At 39.2% G+C, this 26918-nt stretch overlaps 1 protein-coding gene across 4 annotated transcripts in view; it reads left to right on the top strand.

The window, feature by feature from the left end:
* Nucleotides 1–26918, top strand: part of ARHGEF3 (Rho guanine nucleotide exchange factor 3) — a 93318-nt gene that overhangs the window by 55983 nt on the left and 10417 nt on the right. For 3 of the 4 annotated variants that reach the window (XM_015875027.2, XM_015875028.2, XM_015875030.2), the window contains one exon: nt 25397–25504. In XM_015875027.2, coding sequence (XP_015730513.1) covers nt 25397–25504 — 108 coding nt within the window. Of the gene's footprint in view, nt 1–12251; nt 12562–25396; nt 25505–26918 lie in introns of those variants that run through there. The other variant, XM_015875029.1, reaches the window with a different exon arrangement.

Here is a 26918-nt window from a genome sequence, read left to right as displayed (position 1 = left end):
ACTCGCTGTTTTAAGTAGGCTAAAACGCTTCTACAAGTGAGAGATGAGAATGAGGACACCTTTAAAAGCAGCTCTTAGCATTAAGTAGACCACAGAAGTTTAAATATACAAGTGCTGGTGGATTTGCTGGTAAGCCTCTCATCATGCAGTTTCCTCTGGGCGACCTTAGTTTAAGAAGAAAAAAATAGGTGCATTCAGCAGCGTTTAGTTTTTGCTTTTAATCTGGTGTGTGAGGTCATGCCGAAATGCAAACCACTATGTAAGTGAGAAAAGAAGAGTTGGCAGAGCCTTTGTGCAGCAGTTCCTGTGTACCCGTCGGTAGCTGCACAGGTAATGAAGCTAAGCTATGTTTTATTATGACTTGCATAGCTACCCAGTTGCTAAAAGCAACTAAAAAAAAGTGAGTTAAAATTTCCCCTGGGTTAAGAAATAGGAAATGGAAGTGTGAAGAAATCATTAATGACAACATCAATCTTTCTACTGTTAAAGGTCTGTCAGAAGAGCTAAAATGTTACAGCTCTTCTATGTGGAATTTCCAGTGTGGCAAAACTAGGTCTTGGGGACCATTAAGCTCATGAAGAAACCATTTATTGTTCTCAGTTTACTGTTATTTCCTAATACAGAAAGGAGGTTGAGCCAGCCAGTCTTGCACTTGTGATTTTTAGAGTGGCATCACCTGAAAAAATACTTGAATGGCTTTTTTTCCTTAAGAGAATTATTATTTAAACAACTTGAAATGAAGATCTGGGGAACTGCAGAGGCCTGTCAGCCTGGCCTCAGTGCCAGGGGGACCACAGAGCCCATCACCCTCTGTGCCATCACACAGCACGTGGCAGTTGGGTGGTTCACCAATGCTGATCCTGCCTGACCCAATTTTCTGTAACAAGGTGGTGGCTCAGGGAAAGATGGGAATGTTGTTTACTGGGGCATTAGCAAAGCCTTTGATAGTGTTTCCCAAGGCTTTCTCCAGGAGGAAAGCTGTGAAGTGCCTGGAGTTATGTTCTATTTGCTGGGTACCATGCTGGCTGGATGGCTGGGCCTAGAGGGCCCTTCTGAAGGGAGTAAAATCCATAGAAACAGCCTAAAATGTACAGTAGAGATTCTCTGACATCTATTGAAGAAAGAGGAAAGAAAAAACAGGGGAGAGTGTGTGTGTGTTGGGGGGGTGGGAGGGGTAAATAATTGAGGCTGTTTCCCGAATGCTAGAAATATTCTTATAGGATCTGCTGCTATTTAGAACAGTCAGAAGGAGAAGAAAATGCTCCAAAAAGTATATTTTAAGTCTGCACTTCTCCAAACATTGTTCTCCAAAATACAACAGGTAAATATCTGGCCTTGCCTGTGGAAAGGTCGCTTGTGCTGAGCACTAAGAGCTCAGGGAGAAGGGTGACAGAAATGTGTTCCTGTCAGTACATGGGGATGACAGGGCTCCTGCCTCTGGCTTTCCAGCTGAGTTAGTGGTTGCATTGAGCTGCTGTGCACTGAGAGGTTCCAGCTGAGACTGCGTACAGCAGCCACATGAACCTGGCTTTTGGCAGTTCATTTAAAACAGTTCCAAGACCAAAAAGACTAAAAACTTTGAAAGCTAGTCTTGATTAGGTTGGGTAACTGTTCTTACTGTGACTGATTGAAGGCCCCAAAGGATAAAAATGATTGCTACAGACACTGCTCATTTGTTGGTTGGGTTTGCACTTGGCTCTACTGATTTACCTTCCTATGTTTTGTAGCAGTAAGGGAGCGTTAAGAAAGCAGCAATTATTTTCTGTGTTGCTTGCCACGTTCAGTTTCGTGCTGCATTCAAGTTTGTGCTGGTTCCACTTCATTAATTAATTCCAGGCTTCCAATTACAGGCAGCAGCTGAAAACTGAACCTTTGTGTGCTGACACATCCCCTGCCCCCATCAGGTGTGATACGCTGGAGCCATACATGACTCAGTTGAACAGGAAGAAGTAACACTTTTAGATTTAATTAAGACAAGGTGTCTTTAAAGTTTCTTCCCCCATCCCCCTCATCCTGCAGTTATTTCCTGATATATTTTTGGGGCCAACTTGAGCAAGTTTAGGAAGGAACAGGTTTAAAAAACAGATGCATGCTTCCTGAAAACCACCATTGAAAATTTCCACCTAGTTTCACAAACAAAACATAATCCTCATCCTATCAGAACTGAATGGAGCATGATAGAAATACTTAAGCATTCAGAAGTGTTTCACGTATGGATACAAATATTTACCAAAATACTCCAATCAGAATCTTAACTCTCAGCATTTTTTTTCCCCCTCCAGAGTCACTGGTAAATAATGTAGGAGGTTCTTAAGCTTGATGTTCATCTTTTTTTCCTTCTCACCCCCTTCCCCCACTGCCAAGTGAACGAGCTGATTACCTTTGCTAGTGCTGGTCACCTCAGAAGCACAGCTATCAGTAATTAGAGGAAAAATATCTGTAAGAGTGGCCCTGAGATTATGGATAGTAGATAATATTGTCTTTGAGATTGTGTTATGCTGCCTGTGGACAGAGCAAATGTTTGGTAACATTTTCCAGCTGAGCTGTGAATGTAAAATCCTTACTAAATCTTCCCATCTATAACCACCGGAAATGGAATCAGGAAAGATTCATCAGGAAAGATCCCTCCTTTCTGCTTTCTCTTTTTGCCAGAGATAGGCCTCTTGGTAGTGTGATTTATTAGTTTGGCATCTCTGTTAACATTATTTTGGAGAGCTGGCAATATTACTATCAGCTGCTTTCTAATTGCCTGGATAGAAATGTAAAAACAGGCTAAAATGTGATCTATTCATTGCATTGCCCCTTCCAAAAGGTACGGGGACATGCAGTACTAATAATACTGTTATCTGAGAATCTAACTAACTGAGAACATTTTGCAGCTCAAATGTTGTGGTTGCTGAAAAAAAATGAGAGCAGGCAATGATTATGAAAGCCACAAACATCCCCATCACTATAAATAAATTCCCTGCTGTCTCATCATTGAGTGTACCTTAAAACCTGCTGTATCTTAGGATGTATTGGAATCACAGTTGTATTCAGTATATATGCTGTAGATTTTTAAACGTGCAACTCTTTTGAAGGGGTGGGGGGAAAAGAAGAATAGGCTTAGTAGAATAGGTAGCAGTAGTGAAACAAGTGTACTGTTAGAAGGCATGAGACTAGAAGTGCTGCCTGATTACTGTATCTTTCCCATATGCGCAAGTAATATCAGATAGGTGATTTAGTTTCATAGAGATCAGGGAGGCTGCTCATGTTCAAAAAGGTCTTTGTAGCTTCTTATTTCAGCTGCTTGGCTTCTTCCTGTGATGTGGTTAATATATCCTGCAGCGACACATTGAAATGCACATCTGCTGTTAGATAGCACGTACTAAAAGAAATGTAACTTCCTGATCTAACAAAATAGGTTCTTACTGTGGTAAGATGGCAGTTGTTTGGGGAGGATAGATATCCTTTATTTTAATACAAATTCCAGGTTTAGAGGAAGCAATTAGGAACAGAAACAAGAGAGGCAGGTAGTCTCTAAATGTTTGTGCAAAAACAAACACATCAAATTCCAGAGAACAGTATGTAATAACATACCTGCTTTTCTATTCCAGATATGAAGTGCATTCCAATCTTTATTGTACAGCTATGCTTTTATGAAGCTGACCTTTCAGATTTGAGTCAGCAGTGCAATGGCTGGAGATTTCTTATGACATTAACCTCTAGTATTTTGTTGTGGATTTGCATTGTAACTCCTTTGAATGCCCCATCTGTACTCTTCTCATTTTAAGAAGGAATGGGGCAGTAAAGCATGGTTCACAGAGCGCACTGAGAACACCTGTACCAGACATTGCTTGTAGCTGAGCATTGGCATTTGCAATTTTTCCACTACTTCACTGCAATATGTTGGCATGGCAGCACTGTTTGCTTTTGTTTCTTCTCCTGATTGTTCAGTATCTCTGTTAAACTTTTCATTATTATCATATCTGGAATAAGAAAGTATGTGGATACTGGATTATCATGCTTCTAATTGATAAGAATCATTGGAAATATAAATAAAGGTCCTGTATCTTGCAATCAGGAAAAGCATGTTTTCTGACTTTGCCAGTATATTTTTATTTCCCTTTTACTCTTTCAGGTTTTGTGCGTCACAGAATATTGTTGCTTTATCCTACATTAGAATTTCTGGGTGGTTACACAGGGATTTTTCCCTATCATACAGAACACTTTTTAAAATTTACTTCCCCCCCCCCCCCCTCCCCCCAACAGGAGTGTAGCTGATTCCTAACTCATTAAAATAGCTTCCATTGATGCGTCCTTCTGCTGTTAATATCTCTGAATTAGCATAATTTGATCCTATTCAAATTACTTTCAATTATACCAATGTGGTGCTTTTCTGATCCAGCTGATCTCTGGCCTGCTTGGAGTTCTGGGACTATTTTCTCAGATGTCAGCATGAGTAGGATTTTCTCTTTGCTGTTTGCCCCACTCTTTCAGGTCTAAAATACGTAACAGAACCAAAATACACTTTTTCCCCCCTTTTCCTATATAAACAAATACTTTGTTTATACTGTCCTTCAAGGTAACAAAAACACAAAAACACTTCTTTGTTAGTGCGCTTTCAAGCCAGGATAAGGACAGCGAATGAAGCTAGCAAGAGATGTTACATGGTCTTGTTGTATTCTGTAGTAGGCTGAAACTCATACAGGAAAGCTATTAAGTTCCTCCTAAATGATCTGATTTTGAGGTCACATGTCTTAGACTGCTGCTTTTGTGCAAAATGGAAGATTCAGCTTAAGTAAAAAGAAGGTTCCTGGGAATTCCACTTTATGTATAGTTTATTAATGAGATATTCTTAATACATAGCCTTCAAAAGAAGTGTTGTTTAACCCACCAATTGCTGAACGTATGTTACCACACAAAATTCACATAGGAAAGTTTGTCTAATGCTCCAGTCTCTTAAATTTCATTTGCTTTGTTCTTGAATGGAAATAGCATTGTACTGAGGAGAAGGAGGTCCTTTTATCTGCCCTGCATTTTGTTTATCTGCTTGCATTCTGTTTCTATCTCATCATCAGTTTCTGACCTGTGTTATTTATAAAGCTAAAATTCTCCTTCAAGTCCTTACTATGTTGCATTCTGGTTATTGCAACGTTTATTTTTCTGGGTTTACCAGAACAGTTTTGCTTTCCACATCCAAATTTCTAAGTGTTGACTCTGCCTGCTCTTTTGGGAACAAAGTTGACAGTGATAGTTAGGGACCTGTCTAAAATTCACATCTGTTGGTGAATGATGCACCTTATGGTGGATTATGGTTGTGGATTTGACAGTGGAGGTAATATAAAAGTAGGACGCACTCAATCCTTAGCCAGATTGCAAAATGAGTTGATAACTGATTTATAACAAGTTGATCAGGAAAACTGTTTATTTCTATTGTTATGTTTTAATCAGAACTGGTTACAGTAACTTCTGTTCAGCATGGATTACTTCATATTTTCCCTTGGGAAGATACAACTTTGTAACATTTCTGAAAACGGCTTCTTGATGCCCTGATTCTTGTCAAGGGGTGTGAACAAAGAAGTTCCGACCTGGTGTGAGTTATTGGAGTCTGAAGAACCTATGCGCCTTTTCAAGTGTCTTTTAAGCATTAGTCACATTGTTGCTGGCAGCGAGTGGTTTGTAAGGTCATGCAGCTGTACTACACTTGATGCTTGGGAGTAGGCGGGTTTTATCGCTTGTTGTTGCATTATCACGTTCTGGAAGGACACTTCATTTTGAAGTTAGACCATATTTTTGCTGCTCCCTCACAAGGAAAGGATAAGAAATAGATGACTTAATTTTTATTTACTTATTTATTTTTTAAAGTCCCTGTGATAATTTCAATTGTAAAACAACATGAGGTCTGCAAAACTATTCAGGACAAAATATGGAGGCTTTTTGCACTGGGTTGTCATTGAGCATTACAACATGCAAGAAGTCATGTTCAAGATTGCTCTATTATAGCTGAGATTGTGGACAGCTTTTTAGTGCTTGTAAAGCACTCAGTAGTCATCTCACTGTTTTGTTTGATTATCATTATTATTTCTCTTGCATGTCTTGTAAACTGTACCAGCAATTGTTAAGTTGCCTATCTTTGAGTCTAGAAATGCTGCTGGCACCTCCTTGGCTGCGATCTAGAAAAGGTACACTGTGCTCAGGAGAGCATGAAGTCAGTCTCAGTGCTGGTGTTCAGAATTTCTATTCAGAAAACACAGATGTTCTCTTAATATCAAGATACTTAAATTGGCAAAAGTAGCTGACTAGAAGATGAGAAACAGTACATGGTTGTTATGGAAATTAGTAGGTGGATCTGTTTAAATAACAATAATAATAATGCTTCTCATCCAAAACTTTTGTCCAAAAACTGCAATGCTGACAGTATTCTTTGAGTATGACTTCATGAAAGAACTGATGGTGAGCTAACAGTGCATCACTATTTGGAGAAGAAAAATTAGCTGTTTTCCCTGTCCTGTCCTTATTTGTACCTCTGTGCTTTCCCTCCACTTTAGTGTGTTCTAGCATTTTTCCAATGGCACAATAGCCCATTCAGCTCACTAAAGCAGCAGAAGAAACCTCACAATAAAAAGTCAATATTTCTTCTTGTTGGAGTGGAGGGTTATCGTTGTTGGAAGTGAGGGTTATTCTTTTACAAGTGGTACATTGTTAGTAAATTAATCTCAGTCATACTGTAGAATAATGTCCATTGTCATCAAAACTTTTGGACTTTGAATCTTGAGTACTGTGCTTCCTGAAACAAAAACATGCTCCAAAATACATGAAAAGGTGAAACATTTCTATGAATGTGGCTATTCTTAAATAACTTCTGAGGGATGGGGAGGATCATACTAACATGTAAATGTGGCAGAGTTTGTGTCAAAATGGGGAGATAAACAGTGGAGCAGGGTTTACAGTTTGTGCTACCAGACAAGTAAGTGAAAATGACAGGGAAAATTAGAGGGCCACAGTCTGTTTGCTGCTTATATTTCTGACTGAAGAAGGACCTATATAACTAAAAGCTCTTCTGTTGCTTCCTTCCACCCTCCCCCATTATAGAATTTGGCCTAATAAACCACATAAACCCCAGACTTTGCTTTACACATTGCAGTTGGAGGGACAAAGTAAGTAGTTTTTGGCCAGTGTTATGTGTGAAATCAGTGATAGAGTGGGGAAAATTCCTGTTATTCTTAATAGTTAATCCTTTCCTTATTTTCTTCTTGTCCATACCTAAGCATATGCCTGTGTGCATACAGCAAAATACAGTAACATTCTCTTTTTCCTAAGTGTTATAGAGTTATTAATGTAATATAAATGTTATTATAATTACATCAAAACAAAGAAAATGCCACTACTGTGATGTCTTGGTAAATACTTTCTATTAAAAACAGTGGTGTCCTATGAATATATTTGTTACTTAATTCTCTAGTCAGCAGGGCAAGAAATTTCCACTCCCTCCATGCCTGTAATTTTACAGCAAAAGAATTTTAGTTATGTTTAATCCCATTTAAACACCTTTAAACACCATACAAGTGGTTCCTAGTAATTTCCTCTCTGTATGTGGAATGCCTCTTTCAATGTAAGGAAAGAACATTTACGTTCAAGGTCACTTCTACAATCCTTGCGTGGCTCTTCAAAATTCACCGAGATAAATCAGCACAATGCTCTCCCCCTTCTCTTTTGCTCTTCCCTGGAGAAGTATAGGAAGAGAAGCTCAAGCAAGTGCTTTGTTACAAGTGTAAATCATGAAGGGTCATCTCATCCAGCCTCACCACACCCTCTGCATTCCCTCCAGAGGGACCACCTTGCTTAGTAATTAGTTTGCATTGCTGGGTGTGGTAGAGGGGTGGAGAAGCATGAATCCTTCCTGATTTTCTCAGTGGGCCTTTGTTAGTCTTGAGCTGCAGAAGACAGACGCTGTAACATTCAGATATGAATTTGAGGCAGCTTAAAAAAAAATGACATCTTACTGTCTTCCCAAGGCAAATTTCTGTTTTTATTAAGGAGGTGTTTCCATCTCAGTGCAAATGGTAATTGTTGGAGGGCATCCTTTAACGGCACAGTACTGTCTGTAGTAATCAAAAGATACAAGGTGATGGGGAAAAAATCCACAGAAAACAAACAAGAGAAAAAATTGGCAGGTACACGTTTGTCTCCAGTGCAGACTTGTTCCACACTCACATTAAAAATCTTCAACAACATACGTGTGTTTTACTTTCAAAGCCTGCAGATTGCTGAATAAGCAATGTGTGCCTCTACAGTAATGCGTTCGTGATGATCTGTATGAGAATCATGTCTCTCTGTCCATCAGTTCCACATGAATGCACTCTGACATAAAGGTGGTTCTTTGAAATAGGAATCATCCACAATGGAAGACAAAGATTCCTGATATTTTTCATTTTATTTGAAAAGACTGGGGGAAATAGTTGAGGATTTCTTGGCTGCAAATCCCAAAGCAGAGAGCATGATAACAGTGAGGAAATGTAAGTGTTTAACTTCTTCCTCCCCTTGTTACTCCATAAGCTGCACAAATAAGGGTCATATGAAAGATAATCTTCAAATGGAGAGTCCAGGCAGAATAGAAAATTGGGCTTTGCTTTTGTAATGTCAGATGTTCCCCTGAGCTGTGTTTCTTTGTTCTGCACTGATCTTTGCAGGATTATGACTCCACCTGGAAAAATTATAGCTGTGGTTTTTGAGAGGAGATTTTTAATAGTAATCATTTATCCTGTAATCCTATTTTTATTGGAATTTTTTAGCACCAGTGTGTTTAATCAAGTGATCTTGTTCTAGTATTTATTACCCTGTAAATTACTGCTCTTGCTACTGTGTGTACAGTCTGTATTTGGAATGAAGAAATGGCATTTTCATGAACAGCTGTGAAGCTGATAAATATCCTTTATCTCGTAGTTAATGTGCTTTCTAACTACTACATCATCACAGTTTCTGAATTCCATCTCCTGAGCAGATTCAGATCTATACTGCTTTGTTGAAATAACCACTTCCAAAACTGTTTTTAGGGGAGTGGGAAGTGTTCATAGTTTCCTTTCTGAAATGAGAGCTTCCTAATGATCACTCTCAAGAGATGCTGGAGAGCATTGAAGAACATCGGAGTTTCCCAGTAAGAGCAGAACTGTGTGTGCACATGCAGCATTAGCTTGCCTAACCTGCCTTGGTTGTTTTAGAGTAGCAGATTTTAGCTGAATGTTCTTATTGAAATTGTGCCTCTTAGAAGTAGTGGCTTTTGTTGGTGTGGGTTTTGTTTTGTTTATTAGATGAAGCCACATAGTGGTGGGTACCCATATGAGATACATGTACTCTAAGAACAGTCCCTGGAGTTCAAACTGGTGAGATATTTCATATAGCAAGTACTCTGCACTCCTAGCCAAAACTGTATAGAAATGCAACACACTGTACATCTTTTACTCCCACCATAAATGCAGGGTAATGAAGGAAGACAGCCAAGCTATTGTATTTCAGATGGTACAGAGAGAACTGGACAGCTTAATATTCATATGGAAATTCATCTGCTTTGGAAACAGAGCAATGAACTGTTAATTGTTTTTAATATTATTAAAAATATATATATATCAGTTGGGAATATAGTGATCTGAAGGTGATAGTTGTAAGTTTTACTTTTCAAAGCATTATAACCTTAATTAAATTTTTATTACTGGGAACTTGTCCCAAAGATGCTTTCTTAGTGAAATGTATGTCGAGGTGCATAATCCGTGTTTCTAAACAATCCAAAATGAATGAAAACCCCCACAAATATGGAGCACAGGAGAAATACAGTTAGTTGTGTTTCCCTTTTAGCTTTGCTAGTTGGAATTAAAAACAAAACAAAACAAAAATAGAGTGAATGGTTGGATATTAAAGCCAGGCTGTAGTTCATGTATCACAGTCAACTGCAGGTGAAAAGGAAAAAACCAAAGCCAACAAACATGTTAAATTGGGAGAGGGAAGCAAGGCAGAGATAGCCAAGCAGACTCCTTATATTTTACTAGAAACTTGCTGCATGGAGCTGATTATTATTATTAATATTTTGACAACTTGTCAAAACAGATTTTGACTGTTCAGAGGGGAAGCAGTTACACATGAGCACATGAGGAGGAAGAAGGTAATCCAGATGTAGGTGTAGACGTTTCAAAATATTTCTGTTTAATTACAGATCCTGCATTTCTGCCCAAAGGCAGCTGGAATGTGTTGGCAAAGATGGTAAAACAAAACCTAAACAAGACAACAAAATCTCTAACCCAAAATTGTAAACAATCTATTTGTGTGCTTTCTTCCTTAGGCTGAGTTCAGCTTTGACTGATGGTTTCATGTTCCATTGAACTCCTTAAAGCCTGTGGATAAAGGTGCTTTCTCTTACTTAGATGTTTAGATTAAATGTTTCAGTTTCTTTTATTGATGTTGAGCATGATGGCTTCTTAAAGACTGCAAAGAAGGAATTGGGATTTCTTCTTTTTGCTCTTTAGCCATTGTGTTTTTTATCCTTTGTGAAATCTATTAGCAACAGCACTTTAATTTTTAAATAATCTTTAAATAGGCTTTTCTCTTGTTTCTCAAGAACTCTTAGTTATATGAAAGTGCAATGGCCTGGTTAATCATAAAAAGATGGCATCTCTTTCCATATTTTTTTGGCATGTTCATTATTTCAGCCTCCAAGCCAGCTGAGTCCTGTCCTGTGTGAAGTGCTCTGTATGCTGTGAAGCATATGACAGGCCTAGAAAGGTTTGCGGGCATGCCCTGAAGGGTTTTTTTTTTCTGATCTAAGTGAAGCTGATTTCTAAAATGGTTTTAGCACACACATGCATAAACAAGTGTACACAGGTGGTATTTGAAAGCAGGACTTCTGGGGTGTAAATGGCTGCTCAGCTGCTGCAGCATTCTCAGGAGGTTCTGGCCATTTTAAGTAAGCTGTGTGTATTGGTGTTTTGATGCGTTTGAAGTGTAAGGAGTAATTGTCCGATGGATTGTGCTCCCAGGAGGAATATCCCCTGGATATCACACTGAAGATGAGTTGCAAAGCCGTTTTCAGAAATGCATAGCTAAGACAAGAAATCTTCACCAAAATAAAACTCTTTTCCTATCTTACAAAAAGTAAAGAGCAATGGAGCTGAAACGATGATCATAGCCTAGTATCATTTCTCCAGCGGTGGTCAAGACTGGATTTGGTGAACTTCTGGTTTTTCTTCTGCCTTTTCTCCAGGAAGTAGAGGCTTGGGAGACTGGTGTATGCTGAGGGTTGTTTGGGGCTTCTGTTTATTTTCCTGAGCAGATTGCTACAAAATAAAGAGATCTGTTTAACAGTTGACCATCTCAGGCTCTAATGCGGTTGCTCCTGAAAAGGTCTGGGAAAGCTGTGACAGACTTTGTGTGCTTGGGGTGTTGAAGTCAAAGGAAGCATCAATGTAAGTCTGCCATTTGAACAAGCTTCTAAAGGTGTCTGATTAACAACATTTGGGAAAATAAATGCTTGTAAATCAGGATCCATCGTATCCCTACCTTTAAAAACACAGCTAATTCTGTTGGACTTTAAAGTTATTCTCAGCTGTGCTGCTTCCCTTTGGCTGAAAATATCCTTCCCTCCTTCTCCAGCCACCTTCCTAGTCACAGTTTCCTTTTCCTTGTCTTCCATTTATTCTTTTTGTTTGATGGATCCCATATTACAGATGGGGCCCCTCAGCCCTTCCTCTCTTTTTCACAAACGTTTCACTACCTTTTTCCTGAGGAAGGCATCACACACAGTGTGCCTGGCTCCACGGGCACGGAGAAGCCCCGTGCACTATGTTCTGCAGAGGTGTTTTCCACTCTCAGCTGGTTACAATGAGGTGGTGTGCGGGTACGGGAGCTCTTGGGCTAAACAATAGCAGCGTAACTTTAAAAACACGGAACAAACTACTGCTTGCCAGACAGGAAGGAGCAACAATGTGGGTGAACAGCAAAAAAATGCAGAGCAGAAGCCGAGTGAGCAGCACGGTGGCACACAGTTGCAGGGCGCGGGTGCCGCTGCCATCCACAGGAATACAAACTGTTGTGAGACCCGAGTGCAGGGGCTCTAGGGAGGGCTGTTAGTGCTGTCAGGTATTCAGCTGTCAAGAAAGCCGGGGTCAATAATAGAACTGCATTTACTCCATGACAAGGAAGCGGTAAGGCACACCGCGGGGGGGGCCTCTCGCTGCTCCTCCTCTCCCCGAGGCGGCGGGGCCGTTCCCACCCAGCGGGGCGGGCTGTGCTGAGGGGCGGCCGCCTGCTGCCTTCCGTGCCCGTCTGCCGTCCGTGTGCCGCTCCCTGCTCGCTGTCTGCCGCTCCTCGCCGGTCCCGGGTCACCAGCTTGGAGCTTCGGCCAGGACGCTTCATCCTGCCCGGCTCGGCCCCGTCTTCGCAGTTTGGACTCGGACAGAATCAGCTGTGACATCCGAAGCCGCTTCTCGAGCCGCCGCAATGGTGGCCAAGGATTACCCTTTTTACCTTACGGTCAAGAGGGCGAATTGCGCCTTGGATGTGGAGGCGGCGAGCAGCCCGGCTAAAGAGACCGAGGTACTTATCTGCTGGGGGCACGGCTGCAACTTTGCTCTGCCTTGCAGCGTGTTCCGTCTTGCTTTGGGGAGACCGATGAGCTCGGGGAATGGCTGCTGTGCGTGGTCCCGGCTTGTCCTGCTTCCTTGCTGCTTTCTCTAGACGTTGAACGTTGGAATAAGACAAGGAGTAAGGGGTCTAGATCTTTTCATCTGTCACTTTATGGAAATGAAGTTAGTCTTTCAAGGGGCTATTTGATAAATGACTGTTTTAGAAACATTGCTTGAACTAATTTATATGTATTTTACTGAGTGTTACTTATAGGTCATGAAACGTACACAAGAACCAGCTATATTTTTTTGACAGTGGAGGAACCTGGAAAACAGTGTCTTAAAACTTCATTTGTCCTTTCCCCATCAGAAATAAAGCAAGAAATGAATCCATTTGCATGCTTAACCAAACCCTGCCATATCAGCAGGTTTTCTACTCCCTTAAATGAAATCCTTTAACGTGACATGAAATAACTTACTCATTAACCAGCGCTCAACTGGCTTGCAGAATTCTCACAAACAGTGGAAACTTTCAAGGAGCAGCATTCATGCAAGGCTTCAGTGCTTTAGGTTAGTCTGCACTGTGCTCTGCTATGGAAAGAGAAGTTACCTTAGTGAGTCTGTCTAGCTGTGCTGGAGGAAAGCAAACTTCTTTCTGAAAGTTTTTGTCACTTAAGTATCTTGTTTTTACATGAGTCTTGGTTGCTGAGGAACTTGACAACTTACTACACTGAGCGCATTTAATACAACTCATCAAAGTTTAATTACCTCCGGCAGTTGAGTGTAACATAAGCCAAGTGGCCTTGTTTAAGGCAGGATCTAATAAGACTGCACTGTTGCTTTTCAGAGTACTTTCACATAAAGGATTTTAATTCATGCCATTAACAAAACTGAAGTTTTGTCAACTGTATTTTTGGAAGTAGATTCCTGATTTTGAGTGTGTGTGCTTTCATGTGAAGCTCAGGTTGGTAAGCACCGAATAGTTCATTTAAGGTACCGGTTTTCTTATCTGCTATTTAAGAAATATGGTTTTTGTCTTTCAGTGTGTGAGTCTTTCCCCCACCCCCTCCTTATTTTTCATTTAGTGGATGAATAGAATTGTCAAATGTGAAGAGTTGGAGTGTTCTATTGCAGTTAGGAAGGGAAGCTTGAGTGTAGTCAAATTACATGGAAAAAATCTCAATGAAGGGTTAGAGCATGAGGAGTTGTGATCAGTCGGATCATGACAGATACGATCGATCAAAGTTACTGCCTGATAACAGTTGTTTTAGATTTATAACCTTTCATTTTGCATTTTGTACCACTAAGAAAATCCAACCTGTTCTTTCAGGCTGATTTCTGTGAGTGGTTGGACTCTGCCTTTTTCTTTTTTTGAGGAAGGAAATTTTAGACGTTCTTCTCTTTGTCTTCATCAGCCTAAGGAAGCAAAAACAAATGCACTTCAGGGAAGGAATTACAAGGATAGATGAACGTAACCTGTTTCTTCCTGTCCACTTTGCAGGAAATTATCTTTTCCAAATGAAGTGTTAAGCTTTTTCTCCACCCTTCAGTAATGAAAACAAAGCTATTGGGTGCCTCCTAACACTGTTGTGTGTTACTACACCAGAAGGCTGACTTGCTGTATGTAATTTGTGAATTTCTGGCTAGTGAAAACCTTTTGAAAACTATTTTGGTAATTAAGGTGGGAAGCTGGTTGATTTATTTAATAACCTAATGTGTATACATTTGGTCAGTATTTTCTGCTATGTGCCTGTTGTGTTTTGGTTTTAAGTCAGAATTTGTGACTTTTAAATATTTCTTGTGAAATTCAGCAAAACCCTTGAGCTCATGTGTAATGTAAGTCCATTATTTTTTAACTAAGGCTGGCAAAAAATGTGCATATTTATCAGTACTGTCGCAGTGTCGCATCTCCAGCTGAAGGTCTCTGAGTAGCAAGCAGAAGCTTACTGGCAATAGATTGATTCTTTTCTATTACACTTTTGGGTGTAGAGCAGCGGTGTGAAACCACTGGTGTTTCTGAAGAATGAGTTAGTGGCAGAAAAGAGAACAGAGGTTTCCTGCTTATCGTGCTCTTTAAGCCACACTTTATCTTCTTCAGCATAAATTCTGTAGAAGTTCCACAGTTGCAAAGTAGTGACCAATCAGATGTCTGAAATGTAAGGGAACAGTGAAAATCTGGAATCGGAGAAAAGTCTCTGGTGCCTGCTATCACATTTCTCTCTAAATAAGGGCAGCAAAATGCTGTGGTGCCTGAGGAATGGGTTAACATAGAAAACAGAATAAGGCCTTTATGTACATCATTGTGTACCTCATAGGAAAATACTGTAATGTAATTTTGGATGTAAGTGGTACAGAGGTGTTGGGTTTTTCCATCTTTTTTGTAAGACAAAAGGTAAAGAACTGACAAAACTGAAATTTGCTTGCTTCAAGGTATTAAAAAATAAACAAAAAAATCAAACCCACATCCTTTCCTGTGATGCACCGTCTGCTGTTTCAGCAGCTATAGGAAGCATCCTTATCAGCCCCTTTAAAGCAGCAGTGAAGCCCAAGTGTTGGATGGGCACAATGCCAGTAAGTACAGAAGAGCTGCCTCAATTTTAGCTAAATGTAATTAGAGAGATGCAGTTAAAGATATTTTGCCTGTCACGCGTGGATGCAACCCAGTTAGTATCTGTGATACCAGGATGATAGTAATGGTAATTCATTGAAGTCAAATGGTTTCCTATAGGAACACAGTCTTCTGTGATACAGATGTGAGGTGAGGTACAGATACAGGTGACACAGATGATGTTCTGTAGATGCATGTGCAATTTTCTAATCACAGTGTTTAGTACCTGTAAAGCATAGTTTAGTATGAGTGATCTTATCTGACTTCCTTTTATCCTTGAAGCAATAGAATTTGTTATGGTGAGATTGGAACCCACTGGTTTTTGTAATGAATATGTTTTTATAATAGTCAGGAACTGATTTGAAATGGATATTTAGGAGCTTGTATGACTTAGTCAACCAAGTGTTTGAGGTTGTGTAAGGTAAACTATCCAAACAATATGGAAAGCTCTTCAGATAGTGCAGTAATTGTTACATTATCTCACAGTTTTCATCAGCGTATCTTCCTACATGCTAGTAACATTCTGCTACTCGATGAAATTGTAATGCTGCTGGAAACAAAATTAGATCTCCAGTGAGTCTAATTCAGTTTAATTAAGTTTTAAGGGAATGATGTGCTGGTAATTTTTGAGTACTCTGAGAAAACTAATAAAATGATGTGCTGAGCAAATATAGACACAATAATTGAGATGAAAGGAAGCCTTTCATAGTTGTTTTACATCCCTTTTTACAACTCTTCAGGAACAAAAAGGCAAAAAAGGTAGAATATTGGATTTAATTAATTATGAATGAACTTTGACTAGAATCAGCTGAACTGTATTTCTTGCCTACCAAATTTAGCAGAATTGAAGTTAAGTATGAGTTGTTTAGTAGTGCCTTTAAGTTTGCATGACACACGTACCATCCATGCCACTACTGGAGAAGTAATGGCCTGATGTTGTGCTGGGGGAGGTTCAGGTTGGGTATTAGGAAAAATTTCTTCTCAGAAAGGGTGGTGATGTGCTGGCACAGGCTGCAGCGGTGGAGTCACTGTCCCTGGAGGTGTTCCAGAAGTGTGATGAGGGATGTTATTGTGGGCATGGTGGGGGTGGATCAGTGCTTGCACTTCGATGACCTTCAGGGTCTTTTCCAACCTTAATGATTCTGTGATTCTACAAAAGAAAAATATGTTAGAAGTCAAGACTTGTAAACAGTGTGACACACAAATAACCATCGGTTCCAAGTTAGTGAGATAATGGATTTCTGTGTTTTGATTTTTTTAATTATTTTTAATAGCTTCATCAAGAGTCACTACAGTGTTGTTTTTTGCACATATTTTCTAGAACTGGATAGCATTAGTACCAAGCATATGATAAGAATGTACAGTTATAATAGCTAAGGATTCTAGTGGTTTCTTTTCCTAAACACATTAGTATGAGAAAATTTCTTAATACAGATACAACCCAAAGAGGTCTGTAATGTGGGTATGGTGTGAATGTAAGATGTATGTAATGTAAGATGAATGTAGAGTGTGCTCTACAGTCTACCCTTGATGCTTTGCAAAATATAGTTTCATTCTGTTACACAAAAAAGTTTTATCAAGTGGCTGTAGCAGGAGTGGGAGCAGAGAGAACACAGTAAGGCTAAAGGATTCACAAAGGAAAATCTAGCCTTATGTGCTGGAATTCCCACTTAGTGTATGATCAGGAAGAATCAAGAAACAGACTTCTTTATGTTCATCAGAAGTGCAAATTGTAGGGAGTATATTTGTTTACCATGAAATGACTGTTACAATAGTTACTACTTACTACTATTACTAACTTTGTTCAAATAATTAGTTTTTAGTAGCTGACTCTCTGATTTGAGAGTGTAGCAACACAAAAGATAACATGCTGATGTTGACCAAAAGAGTGAATTATTGTGGGTAATTTTGATCATGAATATTGTAAGATCAGAGGCTATTTTACAAAGGTTAAATTACAGTTCCTAAATAATGTTTTGTTATTATGGATCTACATAGATACAAAAATAAATGTATCTAAATTGGGCTGTAAAATACTAGGAAAAACAGAAAGTGTGCCTTTTTCAATAGCATTCTGCATTGTCCTTCAGTGACCGTGTTTGGCATGTTGTATTTCCTTCCTATCCTCTTTGATCTTAAGAGGTATTTCCCTCTGTAGACAACAGAATCTTTTACTTTGTGAAGGTAAACAAAATGAACAAGGCAAGATATCTGCGCCCGGGGCTGCTGCAGAATTCCATCTATGTAACAAACCCTCTTGTACGTATCTGCATATTTTAAGTCTATAATATTATTCAATTTCAGTATTTTTTACTCTTTCTATTAAATCTTCATCACAAGGGAGCCAGCTGTATGAGCTAATCTGTACACTAAATGTTTTAAAAAGGAAGTTTATGTAGTTAACAAACTTATTTAAACTGGGGGAGATGCCAGGGAAGAGTTGTGAAATACCATATTTGCTTGGAGTGGTGTAGTTTATGTACAGAAAGATCAGTCTGGTTAAGATAAAATTTTATGTCCCCAGTAGGGCCATGAAAGCTTTTGAGCATCTTGAACAACATCAAAGTTAATGCTGCTTGTGGTTAAGGACAGAAAAAGCACAGTTAGAGAGAAGCAGAAGTGGTTCAAGAGCTGTTCAAGAAGTTCAAGATGTACTTTCGGTATTTTGACAAGGAGATCCCTCAAAGATGACTTCCTTAACTTGCAGTAATCTCGTATCCCTTGAGGCTTGTACGTGTGCAGAGAAAAGACTTTCATGATTGGGATTAGTTTTCTCATCTAAACACAAATGTTTTTCATAACCACAAAGAAGGACTGGAGACAGATGTACTAGCTATCTAAGTACTGCTGCATATCTTAGTTAGAAAATGTTCTATCTTCAACCTCCAGTTGTAAGAATTGTACAAACACCAGCAGCCAGAAAACTAAACAAAGAAAAAGGTGTCTTGAAGTCATGGGGACAAAGATACACATTCTTCAGGGTAAGGATCATCTCCTGTCCCTCTGTTCAGGATCTAATGTAATCTCTAGATTTAGGCTTTAAACACTGAAACAGTGGCTCAGAATTCTTTTGCAGCTCCAGGATGTTCTAATTTGTCCATCATCTGCTGACATCTCCTACATGGCAGAAACCTGAGCCCTAGGACTTAGGGCTGCCTGAAGTCTGCCTTTTGTTGGACCTGCATATCCTCAGTACAGGGATGTGCAGTTAAAGAAAGATCTAGGCTGCTTTGGGCTCATTACCACATTTAACCTGTGCAGCGGAGTGCAGGAAGGTAACCCGAAGGCTGTGTCACATTGCTAACCTCAGAAATGGGCATGGAGCCAGAGCGGCCCAAAGATTTTGAGATAAATTGCAGGGCATGAATTTTCTTTGATCTTCATAAATGTCTATGCTATTTTCTTTTCATTTTTAATGATACATTAGCAAGTTGCAGTTCTGATGTATTTCACGTCCATGTGCAGCATAATTGCAGTGAGCTAAGCGTGGAAACATCAAACCACCACATGTGGAATTGCTGATCTGCTCTGCTCAACGTCAGTTTGAAGCACAGCTTGCTTTTATGGTTCCATGCAGAATGTCTCTGGATTTTACTTTATTTGCTGGCTGTTTTTGTGGAGACTGGCAGGGGAGGAGTAAACCTTTTCCTGATCCCATCATAGTGCAGGTGGTGGAGCTTTGTGAACGTGAGGGAACATTGGAAGCTTTAGGGCTGTTACATGTGATTTTATTGGCTGGTCAGGTTGCCTCTATTTACTTGACTTGCTTAGAAACCTTTTGTGATGCTGGTGTTCTATTAGTTTCTCCCAAGTTTGAAGATGGCTTTGTGTGGATGGTTATAGTTCCATGTTGCATGATGGTAACTTTGTTTGGAACTGCTTTAGTATTGCCTACTTTGTTGCTTTTGACCATCACATGCAACTCTAGGAGCATGAATGTTCAAGAATTTCCTCAGAATATTTCTAAGATACTATGAAGCAAAGGCAAAATTTCTGTGCTTTTATGCATTAAAAAGTACAGGCTTCAATAGCTCCTGAGAATATTGTTCTAGTTTAGTTTTACCTGTGTCTGAAGGGACAAAAAGTTGCATGGCATGCTTTATTTTTAGGTTGTTTGCTACAGTAAGAGGCTCTGTTGTAACATAGCCTGCTTTTCCTATTTTAACCTTCTTTGTTTGCATATTTTAGAATTCTGCTGTAGGTTAAATATTGGTAACATCCTGTGGGACAGAATTTGAATGTGGTGTGTTTTTTAAATTGAACTCCATGTTTGGGGGGCATTTATTAGAACTGTTTAATCTTAGGCCAATTTAACTAGTAGCAGACTAATAAAAATAATAATGTTGGGCTTCCTGCCATGACAAATGTTGACTTACTCTTATAAAGTTAACTAAAAACTAATAACCTTTAAAGTATAGGAGTATGGAAATTCAGCCAGTAATAGGAAGTCTGAAACAGAGTGGTTCTGTTTTAGTTTGCTGGCACCACTTGTGAATTATGTTTGAAACAAAGGGTGCTGTGCTGTTTCAGTTTATAGAGTCTCCCATTTAAACAGCATTAATTCCCTTGAGACTAATTTCTATTAAAATCTATGCAGTAATGAGTGCTCCCAAATACAGAATTAATACTTCAGATACGTGTTTGTCTGGGTTTGCAAACAGGCAGTGTATTAAAAGAGAAAAAAGTGCCTGTCATACCTTTGATAACATGTCAAGAAAGGTAGCAAACCCAAGTCAGCTACTTTCAGTAGTTATCTAAGAACCTGTTGGTTTCTGGATGTCCTTGAACTCCAGTGATATTGACTCTACTAAGCTGCCTTTAGCAAGCATTGCCAATATCAGCCGGTTTGTGTGTGGGCCGATGGAAGGTTAGTTCAGCTTTGAAGGCAAAAGGAATAAGTTCTAACATTTTAAAATGTTAAGTTCCTGTTCAAGTTTCCATGTAGCACTTGTTTTCTGCACTGACTTTAAAAATCTGTGCATTCCTTTGGTTAAGTTTATTTGTTTCAATTACAATCAGAAAAATCAACACAGTGCAATCACAGTAGAGCTGCACATGGGATAGGGACAAAGTGTAACGAGCCCTCAGGGAAATATTTTCCCTTGTTTATCAAACCCAGCAGCAGTTCCCTGCTTTGTAGGCTGTTGTTGAAGTTGCTGATAAGAGATGAGAGAGTCAGGTGGAAAACCAATCATGCTAGTGGCTCATACATTCACTTTTTCTGCTCACTGGGTGGAAATCAGTGGCTCACTGGTCATGAGTACAGAGAGTAGGAATTTTGAAATGAGATTCTGAATCAAATGAAGGTCTATTATATGGCACATAGACTGCTGTACTGTGCCCTGCAGTGTGTGGTACCCAGGTCATTGGCTCTGCTGTTCTGAGAACAATTCAAGGTGAACCCGGCCTAGTCTTTTTGGTTTGCTTTCCTTCTGTTTGCTGGCAAATGAAAATCAATCTTTGCAAAGTCTGTCTATCCATCCAAGCATGATAATTAAGCTGTGGGTGGCCTTGTCAAGTGACAGTGATAGAAAAGTAATCAATATTATCAAATAGATTTAACTCAACCCTGATGGGAAGGTGCTTCCTTTGAAATTTGGAAGAGCTCTATTCTTTACATATGCTACTAAAAGAATAATTTCATTTGGATGAAGAGGATGAGAAGGGCTATAACTTCTTATCTCAAGTTCACCCTCTCTAAAAGCTTTACAAATTTGCTTACCATTTTACAGGATACAGTGTACCCAATTATTGGATGCTGATTTTGCTTATGAAGAAATGATAACATCAGTGTAGCTGTCATTAACTGCAACTAGTTTAAGTGCCTATTTCTTCAAAGGACTTTGTGCTATAATATGCCTCTGTGGCTGCTGAGTGCTTTGCTTGCTTCAGGAGCTGTATGCGAAGATCTGGACTCGTGAATTGTAATCTGTGTCTTTTAGATGGAGACAGGAGCAATGAGAGAAAACTTCTCCCTTTGCTAAAGGCATCATTCTGAAGTTACCACATTGCAGTTTTAAAATGCAGCACCTCATGTCAGAATGCTGGTGTTTGGAGATCAGTATGTTAAAAGCTGGAGGGTTCCTTTCTTATTCAGCAATCTATGAGATTAGAATTTAATATGTAATAGATGCTACAAATGCGATGTGCATATTTATAGGGTATAGTCATGTTCATAATGAATTAGCAATGAAGCAGTATCCTTCATGCCTCATTAGAAGAAAGGTAGGCATGGCATCTTTGCAACTTCTTATCTAGTATTTTCTTGTCATAAATTTGTGATGATGATCGTGCCATTGTGATTAATCTTTCTTCCTGTCAATTCCCATGGAAAGAATAGATAAAAAATGCTTTCTCAGGAGAACTTAGAAGTTATTTGAAATGTCTAATTTATGATTTCCAGAACCATCCAGACCTGATACACACATTTGCTTATTTTTCAGTTTGTTTGGTTTCAAGAGTCCTTTTTGAAGATGCACATACACGTGGAATTTCCAGTTCTAATCTTTTGCTTTCTGAATTCAAATATTCAGATGTTACTGAAGTCATCTTGAGTTCAGATATACAGTTCCCTCTGAAAGCCAGCTGCTCTTTGTTCTAGTCTAGTCAGGTATTAATTTGGCTTCATTTGGACTGTGCAGCCTTTGAAGTTTCTGCACTCATGTTTCCCTCAGCTTTATTTAGCCTTATATCAAATTTAAAGCACTGTCAGATTAACATCACATACACCAGCCCCGCATTCTGAAAACTTTTCCAAACTGTAGTCTGGATCTTTTGTTTCCTAACTTGCCATATTGTTTCTGCGAGCCTTTGTGACTCTGGCAGTGCTGTCTAACATTCAGTTTTATTTCAAACTCTGAAATTGTTTTTTAAAATATCAATATTGACTTTAAAAGGTCAGGTTAGAATTATTACTTCTGATCTTTTTTCTATTTTATTTTTTTTTTTGTCCTAACCTGGCTCCGTTCCCAGTGGATCCAGCTGCTAAATCCCATCTGCTTCTCAGTTCCTTGACCTGGAAGGGGGGGTAGAAGGACTCGTGACTTTGAGGATCTCTAAGTCCTTTGAGCAAACTCAGAGACCAGATCTAGAATCTAATGTTTGTTGTTCTTGAACAGTGCGTCCTTATGGGGGTTGCTTCCAACTGGATGGACACTGGAATCGCACCAGTCTGAGTTCCCATCTGCTTCGATTTGTAGCCCAAATATTTGTATTGCGGGACCCCCAGTTAACCAGAAACACAGAGAAATTCAGAATTCATGTAGCAGTGAAATAAAGAACACATGTAATAGGAATTCCTAACCTCAATCAGCTTAGAGAAAAACAAACAACAAAACAAACAGTTCTGAAGTGTTTTGGGAAGCAGCATCTGGAGTGCAAGTCCCTGATCTTGGACTAACGTGCAAGTGCAGACTCTGGTCAGTATCTCTGAGTAAAGCAGAACAGCTCACACACTCTGTTTTCCATTTGATCTGTTGGTTGTGAAGAGCAGAGCCTTTGATTAGAAAAACAGCCATCTGTTTAAAACTCACTTTTTTATGCACCTGTCTGGAATTTTCCCTGTACAGATCATTGGTCTCAGTAGTTCATCTTCTCTTAGTCGCTGGTTTGGACAGGGCTTGCAGGTAACACGAGAATAATAAAGGAAGAGGTGGGGCTGAATGGATGTATGTAGTCTATGCAACAGAAAAGCTGTGACCTTGACAAGAGTGACTAAGGATTTCGTTATTACTATCCTACAGTTTTGGAATTGCTCTGGTAGAGTTCTGTTTTCATTGCACTGTCAGAAGTTTCCTATATGAGGAAATTTATTATTCCATAATGGGAGGGATCACTCAGTATTGATTGCTGTCAGTGTCAGAGGTCTCTGAGGTATGTGACATCTCAAGGTTGGGTGAGTTCTCACTTCCAGATGGGTACTGTAACTTACCAGACTGTTTCTAATGCGGGGTGAAAGTCACACTTGAAATATACAGAAAGCTTTCCCCATAACAAAGAATTCCTGATGTACAAATTAGTTCTGAAAGTATATCTTGTTAAGTGTGAAGTCTTAGAATTCAGAAACTACTGATTCTTTATCTTAAATTATATAGAATCCTGTAATAATGCTGATCTCTCATAATTGAAACATTGAATTCCTAAGATGTGCTATGAATTTTTAACTCTCTTGAATTTTGATCAGATTTTTCTGTGTGGGATCATATGGTGCTCTACATGAGGAAGACAAAATGTGAGACTGGGACATAAGCGGTAGGACCTTTGCAGATGCACCTTCTCTCAGTGATGATTTAGCTTTCCTTTGATCACTGGGGGAGATGCTGACCCCTGGTGGCTTAAAGCAGGGACCTACAGAAGATGATAGTGCTTTTTGATAACGATTTGAACTGGTGTTTCTTATCTTTTACACCATTTTCTGTAGCCAGTAAGGTTAGTAAAGCATAAGCATTAATAACGTTAGTTTTATACATATATATTTGTGTGTGTGTGTATGTATGTATTCGTACGTCACTGCCCAGACAGTTTTCACTGTGAAATGGATGGGGAAGTTTTAAAGGAAGGTCTGCACTGTATTTCCCCTGGGACAGCTGGCATCACTGGTGAGTAGATAGTGCAGGTTTCAGGCAGTCTTTGGACTGCTGAGATGAAGAAGGGGAAATCATATTTCCTTTTTTCACTTCCTCTTCCTCTTCAAGGGAAAGATGATTTCCCTTCTTTTTACTCAGGCTGATTTTCTGCAGGGTTATGTGATGCTGTGACACAATTTTAACTACTGTTTGAGGTTTGTGTGCCCCACAGGGCACACAGTGTCATTAAAGAACTTTAGTTGTTGTCATCATGTTGTAGCACTGGCTGCCTGCATAGAACTTGGTGTCCTTGCACTGCAGCATGCAGGTTCTGCCGTGGGATGCCATTCGTGCTGCAGGACTGGCATTCTGAGCAGCCATCAGAAAGAAGCAGCTGATGGCTGAGCCACCAATTAGAAAAGAATTACAGTAGAATCTCAAAGATTTTTCTTCTTCAGGGTTTGGAGCTTTGTGGATATGCTAGTGGTGCTGCAATGACATAAAAACAATAGTCCTTTGAAAACCTGTGTCAAAGATGTGACTGCTGGAAGGAAGGAATATCACTAGCAGTGCAGTGGTGAAGATAAAGAAGCCTGGCTTAGGCTGATAAAATGTTTTAATGCTGTGTTTCATATGTAGATAAATACTTTATTTTTTGCTTGAAGATTTAACACTTTGTCCCTCATTTCAGCAGGCATTTATGGACTTCCAGGTCTGCCTGCTGGGAAGTAAATTAAATACGTAGCTGCTGCTTCTCATCTTTCCTCTGCTGTAGTTCTGATGGAAGAAAATTTTATTGCCTGTTATACGAGATGATGATTATTGCTGATTTCCCCCTCCCCCCTTCAAGAGTTATGATAAATCTGCATTATTTCCAGGGTTTGCCTTTCTGAACAGAAGCATAATAAGCATGCTTAGTTTTGTTTAAGGATACGTCTAGGAAGCTGGAGGCACAGGAAGCTTACACAAACTTTGTAAACATGGATGAAAAGGAAAGCTGAACTGCTTTAGGATGCCCTTGAAATAAGATGTTGAGTGTTCTTTATTTTAAGGGGAAAAAAAAAGCACGAGAATGTTACTGATGCATTTGTCAGTATGTACAGTATGTATAGGTATTTCTGTACGTACATGAGCCCAAAAGGCATTTGCAGATTGGTCTGAATCATATTTTCTAGAGCAAAATACAGTTGAATGAATAAGATCACACACTGACAGGACCGGAAAGCAAAGAAACAAACTCGGTTTTATTTGTAAATATTCATTTCAGTGACAAGATTATCGTAGCACATTAGTTGCAAAGCACTGCTGAAAATGTCTTTTTTTATGAATAAGTTCTTGTAATAAAATATTTGTCTCTTTATCCTTCCTTTCCCTGCCACCAGCCATGCCAGCTTCTCCACGGTGACATATTTCCGCTGTTTCCAGGACCTGCATGTACCAGCCAGGAGTAATCTGTCATTGGCAGCTTTTGACACTGCTTTTTATTTACTGCTCTCTCTAATTATACATCAGATTTGCAAACTTGCTTTTTATAAATAGTTTGCTAGGAAAGTAAGCAAAACTAGCAGCAGTGTTTATTTAATAGTGTTCACATTTCCCCCATTTTTCCCCCTTTTCTTTTTTTCCTAATACAGGAACCCAGTAACAAGCGGGTCAAGCCTCTTTCTAGAGTTACATCACTAGCAAATCTTATTCCTCCTGTACGAGCCACTCCATTGAAGCGGTTCAGCCAGACTCTTCAGGTAATAACAGTAAATGCATTGCTGCATTAAAGTGCATTTCTGAAAGGGGAAAACACACACAGACACACACTTACTTTTGGGTTACTATGGGAGTGTGAAATACACGTACATGTGTTGACACAATCATATGCGCCACCGTAATATGACAGATGGGCTGAGGTAATTTATGACTATGAAGTATCTCAGTTGAAAAACTCATAACTCTTACCTCAAGAACCACTTCACTCACTGTCCAGATCATTAATGTTTATTAATTACCAGGAAAACTATTACACCTGGCGCAAAGTATTACAATTGCTTTATAAATTTTTTGAAGAAGAGAGTTTTTTGTGGTGCTACTTCCTGTTAACTTTGATTTCTTTGAAAATGTTATTTTTGGTATAGCCAGTCAGATATAACTGACGTGTTTCCTTCTGTGTGATGAACTTTGACCTTCCCTAAAGAAAAGATGCACTGAACCATTGGAAAAAAGTAATTTTCCAAAGCTGCTGATAAAAATTAATCAAAGGCAAGCAGACTTTAAATGCATCTAAGAAATTAAATCATTTTGTAGGTGCAGTTTCCACGTTATATGTTAGATGCATAATATTTAACATAGCTATGAATGGAATTTGAGTTTATGAAGTATTAGTGACTTCAGACCTAGAGATTTCAAAACATGTGGGTGCTCAACTCCTAATGGTCATGATGAGTGAGGGACAGTTGAGAGCTGAAATACTGCTGTGGATCTGGCCTAGAAAACTTTGGAAAATAACACAGTTTCTTCTTTAAAATAGTTTGTGTGACAAACTATATGTGCAATCCAAAGAGAATTATTTAAAAATGCTAATTCCAATAGAGAGAGGAAGTAGAATTATACCCAGGTATTATTTAATATTTAATCTAAAGTAGCTACCTTAGAATAACATTGATGTTATCTGTTAAATAAAAAAGTTATGGAAAAAAACAACAACAAAAAACTTTGTAATGGTAGTATCTCATAAACAGATATTACAGCATTTATTTAATGTTGATTTTCCTGTGATCAGTTTCTGCTATTTGGAAAGCACAGAGATCTGCATACAAAAGCTGTGTTTATGGGGGTGGAGAAGAGGCAAAATGGGCTGTGCTGCCTTCAGTCTGGGTTGGATCCAGAAGGTATACTGTAGCGTGACTAGAGCAGAGATGCCTGTATTCCCTGGAGTGTATAAATCTCCTCCACAGTCTGCCTGAAGGAAAAAAACTTGCCTGGCTCTGAAAGGAGTACATTAGTTCCAGTTGTGAGGCGTGTGGAAAATGAATTAATTTTTGGCTAAACTGCTTCTGAGCACGGCACTTCCCTTTTCACAGCCTTCCACAGCTGTTGTCCTTGTTTAAGTACCTGTGCTGTCATTTTATAGCAAATGCCTTTGAGATTGGTTTGTCCAGTACAATA

Source organism: Coturnix japonica, chromosome 12, assembly GCF_001577835.2.
Source record: "Coturnix japonica isolate 7356 chromosome 12, Coturnix japonica 2.1, whole genome shotgun sequence".
Classification (NCBI taxonomy): Eukaryota; Metazoa; Chordata; class Aves; order Galliformes; family Phasianidae; genus Coturnix; species Coturnix japonica.
This window is presented reverse-complemented; position numbering and strand designations above follow the sequence as displayed.